This window comes from Sinocyclocheilus rhinocerous, unplaced genomic scaffold, assembly GCF_001515625.1.
Source record: "Sinocyclocheilus rhinocerous isolate Xijiao unplaced genomic scaffold, SAMN03320098_v1.1 scaffold688, whole genome shotgun sequence".
NCBI classification, from domain to species: Eukaryota; Metazoa; Chordata; class Actinopteri; order Cypriniformes; family Cyprinidae; genus Sinocyclocheilus; species Sinocyclocheilus rhinocerous.
Window position 1 is genome coordinate 2,718,176 of NW_015651641.1, and position 16,387 is coordinate 2,734,562.

Consider the following 16,387-nt stretch of genomic DNA (forward strand, 5'->3'; position numbering starts at 1 on the left):
GCTCAAGGCAATTATTTGAAGGGACTGTGCAATACTCTGAGTTTGCTGGTAGTGCTGGAAATAAATGCATGATGTTAACTTCAAAAATTACACTCGAGTTGTGTGGGATCTGAGTCATTTACTGAGAACACAATCTCATCTATCTATCTATCTATCTATCTATCTATCTATCTATCTATCTGTCTGCCTGTCTGTCTGTCTGTCTCTGTCTACAATAGCTTTCTCTCTGTCTCTGTGGCAGTCTATCTATTACAGAATGTTTATGAAACCACTATAGCACCCTAAACAGTCTCACACCCTCGACTGAACGATTGGGACATCTGTTAATGCACAGCGCCACTCCCATGGGACCTGTCCCGCATCTGACATTCTCTTGGAAATATCAGACTGCCATTTGGAACACTTTGAGCTTACGGTGCCTTAAAGTTTTTATTTGCATTACCCTGTACCGAGCCTTAAAGGGATAGTTCACCCAAAAATGAAAATTCTGTTATCATTTACTCACCCTCAGGTTATTCCAAACCTGTATGAGTTTCTTTTTTTCCCCCTGTTGAACGCAAAAGAAGATATTTTGAAGAATATGGGTAACCAAACAGTTGATGGTCCCCATTGACTTCCATGGTATGGAAAAAAAAATACTATGGAAGTCAATGGGGACCACCAATTTTTTTTTCTTTTTCAAAATATCTTTTGTGTTCAACAGAAGAAATAAACGGATACAGGGTTGAAACAACTTGAGGGTGAGTAAATGACAGGGTTTTAATTTTTGGGTGAACTATCCCTTTAAGGTCGTAAGGTCAAACTAGCGCGTGACTAGAAATTATAGTCATTCAGACGAGCCGGAGCGCGGACTCAGGTCGAATGGAGCACTGTTGTGTCTGGATATTTAGATGTTTCACATTAAGTATTGTAAACTCATACTCATGCTGACGTCAGTCTGGAATCTGGCACCTGACAGCACCTTCCTGTGATTCTGAGGGAGGTTGTGTCATGAGCGGTGATCCATTGAGGTGAAGACGAATCAGCGTGGTAGATGGCATCACTCATTGGCTGCTCAGACGATGAGAAGGAGGAGAGTCTGACAGGATGCTGAGCCTCATCACTCTGTGAGGTCGCACTCATCTGACGCTCTCATAGACCAGCTTGGAATGTCAGTGGGTGAATTAGATTCAAGAGCGGAAGCCAATTTGTTGTTAGTGTAAATCCTAGTAAAGAGAAGAAAAATGTAAGCAGCTGTACACTTGTCATGCTTATTTTCGAAGGATTCTTGTGAAGATATAAATAAAGCATGAACTTTCAACATAACATCAGGTACAAAAGACCAAAAGGGTTCATTTAAAGTAGTCTAAAAAACACATCTGAGTTACAAATAAACAGAAAAACATATATTTTGCATATAATGTTTAAGAAAGTTAGGCTTAATTTATGTCATTTTAAATATTTTGTATTGTTTACATGACAATTAAGCTTATTTTGCCCATATTTCTCATTACTGAATTGCAAAAAGAAAAAAAAGTATATATATATATATATATACATGGGTCATACACAAAATACCTGTAAACTATATACCAAATTAATGAAGACCGAATTAATGAAGCTAAGGTTAATTTAAGGCCAAAAGATTAAGATATTTTGCATTATTTTATGTCAGAGCTTATTTGGCCCACAGTTCTCATACATATACGTACATATAGTTTGAACACTAATTTAGTTTCACAAGATACTTTGTGGTCTAGGCTAGCCTCACATCTTTGTCTCTATTTTTAAACCCACATTTCATAATATTCAACCAATTCTTTTAGCATTTCAGCAATAATGCACTCTCGTGACCTCCTTTTGTCTATGCAGTAGACAAAACACAGTAATGCAGTAACCTCAAATACTCCTCACCTTCACATGCTGGTCCTGAATTCAGTGCTACGGGGTTCTGTCTTTAATTCCCTTCTTTAGACAGAAGTATTCGACACCCCTTTCATATTCTTTTTACCTTTATATTTCGATTTTACCTTAAGAGTTTCATTAAACCATTTGCCATCCAAAACCACTGCATCAGTCAAGTTAATTAAAATCTGTTTTGCTATTGTATGACAAAAACAAAGAGAAGTAATTGGTATATTCTTAGGGAAAACCTAGGTTAACATCATAAATAATATAAGTAGTAGGCTACTGCAGATTCAGTAGTCCATGTCTAAAAGGAAGTCAGACTTAAGACAGTGAGTCTGCAATTTCAATAGCAACAATCTGTTTTTGCTATTTGGCAACATTAATAAATAAAGTTGTTGTGCTTATGGGTATTGTCATTGAAGATGAATATGAACTGCAACATTTTATACCTAAAAATGCTAGATTTCCTGACTTTTAAGTCCTGTGGGTTAGATCACACATATCTACCAGTCTCTCCCTCTTTCCCCCAGTCTTGTGTATATGGATATGAGCAAAACTGTGTGCTGTCTAATAGGATGAACTTGACGGGGATCACAAATGCAAATTCTGATATTCAAATGTTGTCTTGTCAGATTTTAATGCGCCGCTCAACTCAGACGAGCACAGCAAAAACGTTGCAAAGCAAAATATCTTATACACTCTTGTTTTTGCACTGCGGTGTTCCTTTAATGCACTCAAAACACATTTTTATCGCTGAATGTTTAAGCGGGCGGGTGAGAAAGAGAAGAGGGAATGAGTGTGTGAGGTGATTGGTCTGCAACACTGGCGATGACAGAGGGGAAACCAGCGGGGGAGTAATTGCACTTTGCATGACACACACAATGAATCTGATGACACACTGTGACTGAGGAAAAGCATTAACAGCGAAAAACTCAGGTACGTGCACATTACCTGCACGCTCCACTTGAAATTATTGTTAATAAATGTACAAACACAACAAAGTGATCTCAAATAAAATGACAAATCAATTTCAATAGAGCATGGGGGTACATTTAATTCCTGAGACCACCATCTCTTCTACGCTTTCGTTTGGAAAAGTGGAAGAGTGACGGCTTAATGTCTCCATCCAGTGGCGATTAATAGACACTGCACATATTTCCATCGGCACATTTGGTGTCAAACGCGGTGAAAGCAAACAAAATGACCATACTTGGAAGAAAAAAAATGGGTTAACTGCTGCACACTTATGAATTCACCATATAGGGTGTTCTATTACTACCTGCCATCGTTTTATAAAGATTTAGCTTCCAAAATAGATAAATAGCGCGGTGTCCCCCTAGCGTTTGTTTGTTGTAAGACATGCGCATGCGCAGACAGACCGCCGCTGGTCTCCCACTAGCGGGCGTAATTGAAGACGCGCATGCCCAGTGGAGATGCAGTCCCCGGGGGGCGGAGTGGATGCGAGGATGTTGAGTTTGTGAAGATAAGCAATGTGAATTAAAAAAAACAAAAAACCCCCCAATGACGAAATAACTGTGATCCAGGACAAGTAGCGGTCGTGAATTCATACGGTACTGCGCAAAAGGCCATGTAAGTCTTTAAAACATTAAAACTGTGCAACCGAAATTAGATTATTTCAAACATGAAAAAAATGGTGACACTTGCAGTCGATAAGAACGCCCGATGCGGCTAACTATATAACGCTGGCACTGCTACAGTGTGCGATAGCATTAGGTCGTTTATAATATTAATAACGGCGCTCGCATCGGTGCACAGTCAAAGCGATTGCAACATTTTCACATTACTGTGAAGCTGTTTATTAAAACTGAGATGGCGTCTGCTGCCATTAAAAACAAATAGATCGGTTTGCATTAAATATCAGAACGATACTTGAAGCTGTTAGGGCTGTCAGACATCCTTTGAGATCAAGTGACCTTGTAAGTAAGGTTTTCTAAAACCATGTGGAAAAAGACAGAAGTCATGAGGTCATGAAACACGCAGTTAAATTAATGTAGCTGTAAACGCGTTCAAAATCTTGTTTTATTGAGTAACTTAAGCGTAAATTAGACTTACATAGTTTGAAAGAAATGTCAGTGCTTGAAGATAAATGACCTAAAACCCTTCGTATCAGTTTGGACTACGAACTAGGTTAGAGAGACTATTAAGTATGCAAATATTACAATAACCTGACGGCCAGCGATTCTAACTGTTAATTTAAATCAACTTGGATTAAAACAAAAATATATATTTTTTCCTTTTATTAAGTGTAATGTTTTAAAATCCGAAAATTCCTTGCACACCTTAAGACCCAACCACAAATTCATTCTTTCTTCTTGCAAAATGGACCTGAAATATTAATGACTTACTGCAAATTTGATGTTTATAATTGCTTGAATTCATAAGCATATACACAATATCTGTAAAATAAAACTATCCAATAGAATGGGAATGTTCCTGTTCCAAATTTACAATCTGCAACTGACTAATGTTAGCGAGCAGTGTTGCCAACTTAGCAACTTCTTGCTAGATTTAGCAACTTTTCAGACCCTTTTAGTGATGTTTAACAAAATAACAGAGCGACAAATCTATTGTCTTCTTGGACAAACCTTATCTAGTTTCCGAGACTCATCTAGCAACATGCTTTAGCTACTTTCCATTGAAAGTATTTGGCAACAGTGTTAGCAAATATCAAAATCATGGTTTTGCTGTGGCATTACCTAAATTGTCCTGTTTTAAAAGGCAAAAAAAAATGTCATCTCGTCAAACCATTTAATGGGGTCAGACTCATTGGAGTCTGTACTTTAAGTTAAATTAACTGCAAAAGAAAGCTTGTATAAAGAGTGAGTTCAAAATCATGCTGAACTTTCACAACTGTAGAGTCAGTTAAGTGAACACAGCTTGGAAATCCATGTAATCCACACATTTTGTTTTGTGTTACAGATCATTTTAAGCCCAGCCAGCTGGCCACCCACCCCGTGTGACCTCTGGAAAGGCTTGTTAGGAGCACTATGGGGAACACAAGCAGTGAAAGGGCCGGCATGGGCCAGGAAAAGGCCCACAGAAGGGATAGTCGAGGAACCAAGGAAGGAGATCGTCCTAAAATCCTGATGGACAGCCCAGAGGATGCTGATATTTTTCATGGGGTGGACATCAAAGTGTGTGTTGCTTCACATTATCTGTTCATTTATGAAGAATAGGATGATAATGTGTTCTGTCTTTTCTGTTAGGCACCATTAGAAAAAGAGGAATTCATCGACTGGAGACCAGACCTGGAGACCAATGAAAAGGTTCTAATTCTAGATCGACCCACTGTATTTCGGTGGACAGGAGCTGGAAAGGAAGTCTATATTTCTGGCTCTTTTAATAATTGGACCAATAAGATTCCTTTGATAAGGAGGTATGTAAGAGTTAACATTTACGGAAACTATTACAACATTTTTCTTAATTGAAATGAAGTAAAATATGAAAATTAGAAGAAAAAAAAAAAAAAGAAAATTAAAAATGTTGTTTTGGCAACAGTTGAAGCACTAAAATTACTAACCGCAAATAAATAAAAAATAAAACTGAAGTAAAAATAAAATAAATAACAATAGATAATCCTAAACCTAAATAGCATGGCTGTCAAGCGATTACATTTTAAAATCTCATTAATTACTTGATGTGCAGATTAGCTAATTAATCTTATACTACAGCACTGTGGAATGCTGGAATCTGATTGGCTGACGGACGTTCTAAGGTGTGCAGTTATTTTCAGGGAAACACACGGCTAAAGTAGTTCCAGTCAGGTCTTGACCGCATTACATGTCCAGATCACGTCGCCATATGATTTCAGTTATTTCAAAGGTTCTTACAGCCTAAAACCGCAAAAGAACCAAAACCCACAGCGACACTGGCCAAGCAAATAAATGTAGTAAACAATAGGATAAAAACGACAAATTATTTCCATGTTTTTGCCACAAAATTACGTTTTATTATGTACGGAAAGCACATACTCTATTTCTCCCACTCTCTCTCCCTTAGAAACGTACACACGGACACATACACCCGCACAGAAACGTGTTGTCAGCGCTGCTCTGATCATTTTATCAGTAAAATACTTCAGCAACTTAAAAGCTACATGACATTTCTCACTAATAACGGCGCTGAGATGAAGATGATGAACTTGCAGTTTCGCTGTTAGTAAAGATGCTGCTGCCGAACACTGTTGAGAGAAACTCACAGAGGTAATTCACACACGCTTAATCTCTCTCCCTCTCTCTCTCTCTCTCATAACTTCATTAATAACTGCATTAGTCTGCTGTTAAAGGGGTCATAGGATGCCCATTTTCCACAAGTTGATATGATTCTTTAGGGTCTTAATGAAAAGTCTATAACATACTTTGGTTAAAATTTCTCAATGGTAGTGTAAAAAACACCTTTTTTACCCTGTCAAAAACAGCTCTGCTTTCAGCAAGCCATTCTAGTCCATGATGCTTTAAATGCTAATGAGCTCTGCTCACCCCGCCCCTCTCTTCTGTGGGGTGACGAGCAGTACTGTTTACGTTTACTTGCTAGGCGCATTCCCTTCAAAAGTTAATCCTCTTTAACGTTAAAAGTCTTCAGCGGCTCAGATGTCGGGAGTAAATGATGACTGCTATGTTCATTATTACATCCAGCAACAAAACACCTCAATCGCTTAATCGGAGACATTCTTGTCTTCCCCTGCGCCGGAGTCGACACAATGGCGGACTGATGACAGCTCACTCAGGGCGGGTCTAAGGTAAGACGCTAGTGTCAATCAACTATCGTGGGAGGGGCCTGTGCAGAACTACGTCATTCTGACAGGAATCTCAGAACAGCCTGATTTGAGAAAGGGGATTTTAAAATAGGGATTAAAAAAAAACCACTGGGTGGATTTTTATTATTATAGAATGGAAGTGTACACACACTTCCGACACACATTTATGTTCAAATAACTTGTAAAGTGAATTTTGCATCCGATGACCCCTTTAATGGCTCAAGCCTCTGTTACTAGCTCAAAAGTGATGTTTTGGAATTAGCAATGGAGGTGTGGGATGAGATGCGTAAGAAATTAATCCCACACACAAGAGCGTTTTGGGTACAAAAACCTGATGAATGTCTTGAAATACAACATCTGAACAATATTTGAGGTGTGATAACCATAGCATAGTATAAGCGGAATAATTGACTCTGGTCCATTGAATTATTAGAAAATAATGCACACCCGAGGTGTAACGGCATCACCACATTGGGTGTGCATTATTTTGGAATTATTCAACGGACCAGAGTCAATTATTCCTTACATATTAATCACTAATCAGTCACACATCTGTTTGGGTTGAGAAATTACCCCCCAAAAGATAATTTGAAGTCATTATTGTTATTTGTTACTTTAAATATGTTAATAATTCGAATGCATCATTATTTCCATAATTAATCACACCTAATTAATGTGTTAAATTGACAGCCCAATGAAATAGTAATAAAAATAAATTAATAAAAATGTTACTGAGATTAAAATGAAAACTGATGGGATAAAATGAAAGTTAATTTGAAATATTGATAAAAATATAATAGTATATAAATAATTCTAATGTAGCACTGGTACATAAGTCTTGTGCTAAAGTTATTCTACTGATATCTTTAAGATAAACCTCAAATCCAGGTCATTTAACATAAAATTGTACCTGTTTCTTCAACAGTCAAAACAACTTTGTGGCGATTGTGGATTTGCCTGAAGGTGAGCACCAGTATAAGTTTTTTGTGGATGGACAGTGGACACATGACCCAACAGAGGTAATAGAGTCATCAATCATCATCAGCCTCCATTAGTACTTTGAAACCAACACAACACTGACCTTTTCTTCTCTTTAGCCTGTGGTGACCAACCAGCTCGGCACAGTCAACAACTTCATCCAGGTGAAGAAGACAGACTTTGAGGTGTTCGATGCACTCATGGTGGATTCACAGAAATGCTCTGACATGTCAGGTTAACGCAACCAACCATCTTCTCATCTTCTTTACAGCCATTTAATTATAAGAATCTGAAAATGATCTGCTACATAACTTAGGATTACGCAGAAGTGGATTGTCCAGTCAGTCATGGGTTGTTGTGACACATTGTTTTTATTGATTATAGACCTGTCCAGCTCTCCTCCTGGGCTGTACCATCAGGACGCTTATGTACCCAAACAGGAGGAGAAGTTCAAATCTCCACCCATTCTACCCCCTCATCTCCTACAGGTCATCCTCAATAAGGACACAGGCATCTCTGTGAGTATCTACAAAAGACATCGCATTCAGGCTGTGATTATGACAGGTTTGATTGTCATTTTATCATTTTATGAAATGAGTTGATTCCATACTGTACCATATCAGTTCCCCAATGCGCAAAATGCAGATGGAATTGTGGAATTAAGTTATAAAAATGGAATTTACTATAAAACGTGGAATGTCACAGAATTTATATATCAAAAGTAAGGTTTTACAGTTAATAAAAAAAATCTCACTATATGAGGACATTCCAGATTAAGTTCTACAACTACAAACCACCAAAATAAAAGTTTGGTTTAACTTAAAAAAAATAATGATGAGAAATGTATTACTGTGTAGTAAAATGTACTTCTTAAAATAATAATAGTATAGTAATAATAATAATAATGCAACTTTTATGAAATGTCACAATCAAAAGTTTTTTTTAACCCAGTTTATGCGCAAAAGTGCATTTGTGCAGCAGATTATTAAATCAAAGTGTCAAGTTGTATTAATTAATTTGCATTTAATAATACCGAGTCTAGAAAAATCAGGAAAACAGACGACAAAGAACTGAAGAAATTCCAATAAAATGGAATTTAGGGGAAACATATTTATAGTTGTATTTCATTGGAAAATTGATAGAAAAGTAATAAAAAAAATATATATATTTTTTTTATTATGTTAAACACAATTGTACTTTACTTAAGAATCAATACAACTTTAGAATCTATAATATTATGAACTTGTATAGTTCTGCTTTGCTCTAAAATATATAATCTATTATTCTAATCTGTTATTATATAATGTATTCTATTAAATAATGCTGCTCTTTTATAGAGTAAAACTTTCCCCCAAAAAATTGAGTGAGTCATTCTTTTGAGTGGGTTGTATTTCATTGGAAAATTGATAGAAAAGTAATAAAAAAAAAAATATATATATTTTTTATTATGTTAAACACAATTGTACTTTACTTAAGAATCAATACAACTTTAGAATCTATAATATTATGAACTTGTATAGTTCTGCTTTGCTCTAAAATATATAATCTATTATTCTAATCTGTTATTATATAATGTATTCTATTAAATAATGCTGCTCTTTTATAGAGTAAAACTTTCCCCCAAAAAATTGAGTGAGTCATTCTTTTGAGTGGTTTGTTTTTAAGGTAATGGGTTGACTCGTTACCAGTTGATCACAGTCATCTGATTCATTAGTGAATTGATTTAAATTTGCGTTATTTAAAAAGTTATTGAAAATTTATATGAAAAAAGTCACAAAATGTAGCTTGCCACAAAGTGGAAACACTTTTTTCCCTCCGCAATAAACTACCATTTTATATGAGCATAAATTAAAATCTATAAAATAAATCTGTCTGCATGACCCCTTTTGGGGGCAGAGACACCCAGATTGGGAGCCCTAATCTAAATAGAATAATTGTTTTAAGTTTATTTTTACAATTATTACTTAGAGCGTTTCATTTGCATAATTACATTGTAAGGCCCAAAATAGATGCTGTCAATCGAAATGAGTTCAGGTTAATGGAAAGACGCTCTTGTTTCCTAACAGTGTGATCCAGCTTTGCTCCCTGAGCCCAATCACGTCATGCTTAATCACCTGTACGCTCTGTCCATTAAGGTAAGAAACCAACTTAAAGAGCTCTGTGAGATCAACTGCTATTGATTTCAAGTCTGTTCTGATGACTGTATCTTCTCCGGCTTTCTGACAGGACGGCGTAATGGTTCTGAGTGCCACACATCGGTATAAGAAGAAATATGTCACAACCGTGCTGTACAAGCCAATCTGAGAAACATGACCATTTCAACACTCAACGTACATGACTTCTGTCTTGCTTGGCTGTTTTATATAGTATGTATTACTGTAAATCGGGATGTACAGAGATGCGCTTTAGAGGTAAATACCACCTTTTTGGGTATAAACTAATCAGAAACATAGAAATAGCTTAGATTTACAGGACAGTTAAGCACATATGTACTATTTTTGAGGTTGGTACACTTTTTAAACACTGTTCAAATCGACTGAATCTAAACCAATATAGGGCATAGAAGGAAGAGATGTGCTGTTGAATGTGAAAAATGAGTGTAAATAGAGCTTGACATGTTTGTTTAATTTAGTGTTTAAATTATTAAATGTGTGTGTAGATAAATATTAATATATTATTAGGTAGCATAATGACATTTCAGCCATTTATCGGTCAGAAAAAGGCCATTTACCAGCAGTTTGTGTTTGGGGCCAAATATATAAAAACTGAAGGGTTTAAGAAACTTTGTTTCACTCGAGAAACTAATCCACTTTTTCAATTTCATGAAAAAAGTTAATATTTTTAATCCATTGTTTTTATTTATTTATTTTTTATCTTCTGCATTTTTATTAGAACAGTACAAAATAAATATAGCAAAAGTCTTGACTTGATGTAACTCTTAATATCTTAATTAAATATCACTGAATAAATGATTCACCCCATTTAAGTTTTGTTTTTAGTTTTGTTCCTTGGACATTATGGGTAAGCAGCATATTCAAAATTTCGGGACCTTCAAAAATATTGGAAAAACATCTTGATATTTTGAAATCATCAGGATATTATGTGCAGGTAGACCATGATATCGCCCTTGAATATTTATTTAGTTGTGTTGGCATATAATAGTTGTCATGGATTTATCATTGTTTAAACCATATGAAAGCTGATAGAAGATCTCTTTTGAGTGCATGTGTTTCATCTGAATCATATGTAAAAGCAGGGGTCTGAAAAGTGTTCAAACCAAAAATTAAAGTATTTAGGCACTTCTGGTTGTCAAATGTTAGTAGAAGATGATTAACTACACCTGGGCGAACTGACTACATGCATCCACTAAAAATTACCTTGAAATCAGTTGATTAAAATTAGTTGTACTTGATATATACATGATATTGGTTCCTAATACTACAATTAATGCATTTTAACTGGTCGAGATGTGTGGAAATACCTCAGGGCTGCCGTATATTATCTCTGTCCATGATGATTTTGAGAATTATAGTAATACCTCACAGGATCATCTTGACTTTGAAGGATTATTAGGCTTAATCGGTTATTGTGTAAACCGCTGGCTAATGCTAACTGGCTAATAAGCAGGCTAACAATATAGCGCCTTTAAAAGTTGCTTTCTCAAGGAGCTTTATATAAAAGCTTTACACAAAGGCAAATATAACAATATAAGACAATACACAGTAAATATAAACGATAGATAAAGAACAACACAATAGAAAACTAATCAAATATAAGCAATCCTGAATAAAAATGTTTAAGAGAAGTTTCAAAAATATCTAAAGAATTTGAATCCCTAATGTCAGCTGGGAGAGAATTCCGCAGTTTTGGAGCATAAAATGAGAAGGCCATGTCACCCCTAGAGCGAAGCCGTGTTTTAGGAACAGCCAAGAGACCCCGTTGAGAAGATTGTAAATTGCGATTTGGCTTGTAAGGTGTTCAAAGATCGGCCAGATACTGCGGAGCGAGATCATGCAGAGCATTAGGATTTTAAAATCTATACGGTACCTAATAGGGAGCTAATGTAACGTATCCAAGATAGGGGTTATATGATCACCAACCCTAGCCCCAGTTAGAATTCTAGCTGCTGAATTCTGCTGGTATTGCAATTTGTAAAGAGAGGATTTAGACACTCCAACAAGGAGAGCATTGCAGTAATCAATTTGTGAGAAAAAATAGTTAATCAATCTTTCAGCAACAGAAAAGGGCAACATAGGCCGAATGTGTGCAATATTTCTAAGATCAAAAAAGGAGGTCTTAACCATGTTCTGTACAAAAGGCTCAAATGACAGGGTGGCATCAAAGATGACACCAAGATTATTTAGTTTAGTTTGTAGCTCTAGGGCAACACCATCAACTGATAGATCTATGGAAGCAGCATTATGCAGTTGGTGGGGAGAGTCAAGGACCATTACTTCAGTTTTAGAGCTACTTAGACAGATAATTGGTAGACATCTACAACTTAATCTCAGAAATACAGTTGGAAAGATGAGAAACATCCACAAATTGACCAGGTTTAGAATGTATATAGATCCATCTGTGTGTCATCATCATAGAAGTGATAGCTGAGGTTAAGGGATCTTAATAGTTGACCAAGAGAGTGTAGATATAGATGCTAAAGAGCAAGAGACCAAGAACTGCCCTGTGGGACACCAGTAGAAACAGGACCCACCTCAGATCTGGAACCATCCATAAAAACAAACTGACTGATCCGTAAAATAAGACCTAAACCAGTCTAGGGCAGTCCCAGATACACCAAAGACCGTTTCCAGTAGGTTAAAGGGGTCATTTGATGCGATTTCAATTTTTCCTTTCTCTTTGGAGTGTTACAAGCTCTTGGTGCATAAAGAAGATATGTAAAGTTGCAAAGACTAAAGTCTCAAATCCAAAGAGATATTCTTTATAAAAGGATGAGCTTTGTAAACATCAACGTGTTCCAGAAAGGAGGGGCATAGAGGAGAAACAATGTACAGTATGTGGAAAATAATGTGTTTGTTGAACCTTAAACTGCATAAACACATTTCATTACATCAAATACACAAAATAATGTTCTTTTTAGCAGCATCATATGACCCCTTTAAGTAAAAGCAAATGGTCAACAGTGTCAAAGTCTGAACTAAGATAGAGTAGGATGAGAATCGACAGAGAGCCAGAATCAGAAGCTAATAGTAAGTCATTAATAACTTTAACCAAGGCTGTTTCAGTGCTATGCAGTTTCCTAAACCCAGATTGAAGGGGCTCAAACAGATTATTAACCATTAAATGGTCATGAAATTGAGACGTAACAACACCCTCCAAAATTTTAGCTATAAATGGAAGATGTGAAATTGGACAAAAGTTGCAGAGATTGTTCAAATCACGGTTTTGCTTTTTTAATACAGGAGTGACAGCAGCAGTTTTAAGTGGTTTTGGCACAACACCAGGGTACAAGGAATAATTTATTATTGTGAGAACAGCAGGGCACAAGTAAACAAAACAAGATTTAAATAAACTAGAAGGCAAGGGACCAAGTATGCAAGTGGAAGCTTTCATACGAGACACCTGTGCACAAAGAAACTCAGAATTAACTACGAAAAAATTTGAAAAGGGTGTACCAGAAAAACGCCACTCACGCTCCAGTTTGTGACATTCCACCTTCTTTGAATGCAAATCATCGTTATACCAGGGAGCTGTATGTACAAAAGAGACATTGCGTGTTTTAATAGGAGCAAATATGTCCAAATTGGCAGCAAGGTATTGTAAAAAAAAAAAAAAGTATGCTCAGAGGGGACAGAAGACAAACCATCTAAGCAAGAGATAATCGAATTAGCAAAAACAGAAGGGTCAATTGATTTCCATTTACGGAAAGAGACAGTACGTGGAACAGGCCTTGAAGGATATGGTACCTCCAAGTTAAAAAAAAGATAGCTGAATGATCAGAAAGACCAACATCTACAGCAGAGAAATTTGACACAAAACATAATTTGCCATAACTAAATCTAGCAAATGACCTTTACAATGTGTAGGAACATTCACAAATTGTGTAAGGTTAAAATAGTCCAACAGAGATAAAAAGTCCTTGGCCATAGCACAGTCTTTATGATCAACATGTATGTTGAAATCACCAATAATCAGAATTCTTTCAAATTTAACACACAGTCAGCAAATCAGAAAGCTCTGACAGAAATTCTGCAGTTGAGTTTGGAGGTCTATAAATTGTAGCAATAGCAGCAGCATTTATCAACAATTTATCATGTTTCTCCACAGATGCTGTCAAGTTCATCACAATGTTATGAAATGCAAAAATGCTAGTCCACCCAAGACCACCCATACAACATGTCCAACACATACAAGCCAGGAAAGAAGGTGCAGTATAGGTGCAACACGTCTTGCCCTACTTAGAGTATCACGTTGTTAGATTACAGAAAAAGTGAGAACAATTTGTTATTACTCAGTAGTTAGTTACTCATGGTATTACACAGTCATATGAAGGCTTAAGAAAATTACAGCCATAAAGTGCTCTGGAACATTAGCACAAGAGATGGATATAAAATACTCATTTTTAGGTCACTGATGAAGCAGGTTGTGCAGTACAGACAGGTCGGTCTACAATATAGGTGTATTTCAGAAATGAAAATTACAGTTTAAAAAGCACGCTAATGGTTTTATGATCAATGGTGCCAATGCAAAACATCCAGCCAGGCCATGTGAATGTTGCATTATTCATTCTATGTTGTGTTGTGTAAGTTTGATGTCTTAACTGCTGTAAAGAGACTTTTTTGGAAAAAATGATGTGGCTTAAAAATAATACTAATACTAATAATAACTAATTAAATGTTGTCAATAAATAGAATCATAATCCTAAAAAACAATGTATATCTTGTATGCAAGACATTAAAATAAATAAATAAATAATACTATAAATAAAAAAATACATACAATTAAAAATTTGGTAAGGTTCTATTTGTAACATTAGTTAAACCAACAATGAAATACACATTTGATGCATTTATTAATGTTAGTTAATTTAATTTAAATATTTATTCATCTTTGTCAAAGAAAGTTAATAAAAGTACAATTGTTAATTGCTAGTTCATGTTTGTTAACAAATGTATTGCTCATAGTTAATGCTATGCATCATGAAATGATTTTAACTACTTGTGTTACTAAAAATTTAATACAATCAATTAATAAAGAAATACATTAAGCAATTTAAATAAAAAAAGAAAAGAAAAAAGTTTGTGTATGTTGCAAAATATATACTAGAATATTTGTCTCCAAATTATATATTTCGCTTCTAGCGCATAAGCATAGCTTTTATATCAAAAGGTTGCTAAAATAATGAGAAATACCTTATAAATGTAGTTAAATGTATCCAAACTTTTGACTGGTAGTGTGCCATTAAATAATGTATTTTTGATTCATATGCTGTTAAACGTTTCTTTTACAAACAATCAATACTTTGTGCTCATGGTAAAAAAAAAAAAATCCATGTCACACTCGATCTGTTGGTTAAATGCTTTCACTTTTATTATCTGATGAACCTTGCTTTTGGGATATTTCAAATATTGTTCAAAAATATTGTTCCTCACCACTATACATGATTTATACACAACATTTTTGGGACCAGTGTACCAGACTTCCTCCCGTCACCTGCTTGAACACCACACAGAATAACCTGAATATAGATGTCCTTGTCCTCTATTTTCTAAGAACCGAAGACAAAGGACAAACTGTAGCCCTAATTATTCAATAAAGACTGCTTGAGGTTTAACGGCTAATCTGGACACATTGCAACACATTCTAAGGCCACAAAGGCATGCAATTGTTGTCTTGAAAGGCCCTAGAGAAGAAACAACTGCAGACGTCAAAGATCAGCAGGAATGTTTGGATTCCTGAACATTCAAACCTTTTGTTTCCAGACGTTTTAAATTATGGTTCTTGCAATGCTGTACTGCAGGTCAAATTTGCAGAAGTGAAAGTGTTTGCCAAGGACATAATGTACTTGTAGACATTTGTGAGTCATTTAAAGTTTGTATTTTTTGAGGTCTCACTTGAGGATTTAAAATCAGTTTAGTAGGTCAGTGGATGAACCATATGTCGGTCAATGTCTAGAATAGATAACTGGTAAAATTCCTGTTTAGATTTTGCTTGCTGTTTTTTTTTTTTAGCAGTCTTTAAAGAAATTTCTTCAGATATATTTAGTGGACTTTGAGTTCGTTTGTGAACAAGGTTAACAAGTTCTCAGGTTCCTTCTTAAATATTATAATTTAAAAGTTAACCACTAGGAGACGCACGCATCAACTTTACCCACATGTTTTAAGTACTGTTTACAATCTGATGCAATATTTAGGCCTACACTGAAGAAAATAATGTACGTAGTAATTTCATTTAATCAAAGTAATGATTAATGTAAACAAAGATTCTATTAAAGGTCTGATTTAATTGTTTATACTTGCAAAAACAAAAATGACAAATATATTTTAAACTAAACAAAATTCTAAACTAACTTATATTATGTTTATATTTAAATTGTGTGCAAGCTTGCATAGTACCCGATTTTATACCATTTAGCATGCATTAGCGTACTGTCCAGAAGTAAATGTCCTGACCTTAAAAAAAATTTGAATTTATGAATAACCTTTCTAACTGCGTCAGTGGCATTCCAAAGCAGGGTGAACAGACAGAATATAGAATTGATACCATGCCATAACAAAAGGAGAAGGT

The 16,387-nt window shown here is 35.4% G+C and overlaps 1 protein-coding gene across 1 annotated transcript; it reads left to right on the plus strand.

The window, feature by feature from the left end:
- Positions 1 to 3,329: 3,329 nt before the first annotated feature.
- prkab1a (protein kinase, AMP-activated, beta 1 non-catalytic subunit, a) lies at positions 3,330 to 10,617 on the plus strand. Its single transcript, XM_016518886.1, has 8 exons — positions 3,330 to 3,477; positions 4,828 to 5,042; positions 5,115 to 5,284; positions 7,590 to 7,683; positions 7,762 to 7,876; positions 8,027 to 8,160; positions 9,709 to 9,777; positions 9,869 to 10,617. Exons 2-8 carry the CDS (start codon positions 4,896 to 4,898, stop codon positions 9,944 to 9,946), a joined length of 807 nt encoding a protein of 268 aa, XP_016374372.1. The 5' UTR covers positions 3,330 to 3,477; positions 4,828 to 4,895; the 3' UTR covers positions 9,947 to 10,617.
- Positions 10,618 to 16,387: the final 5,770 nt, after the last annotated feature.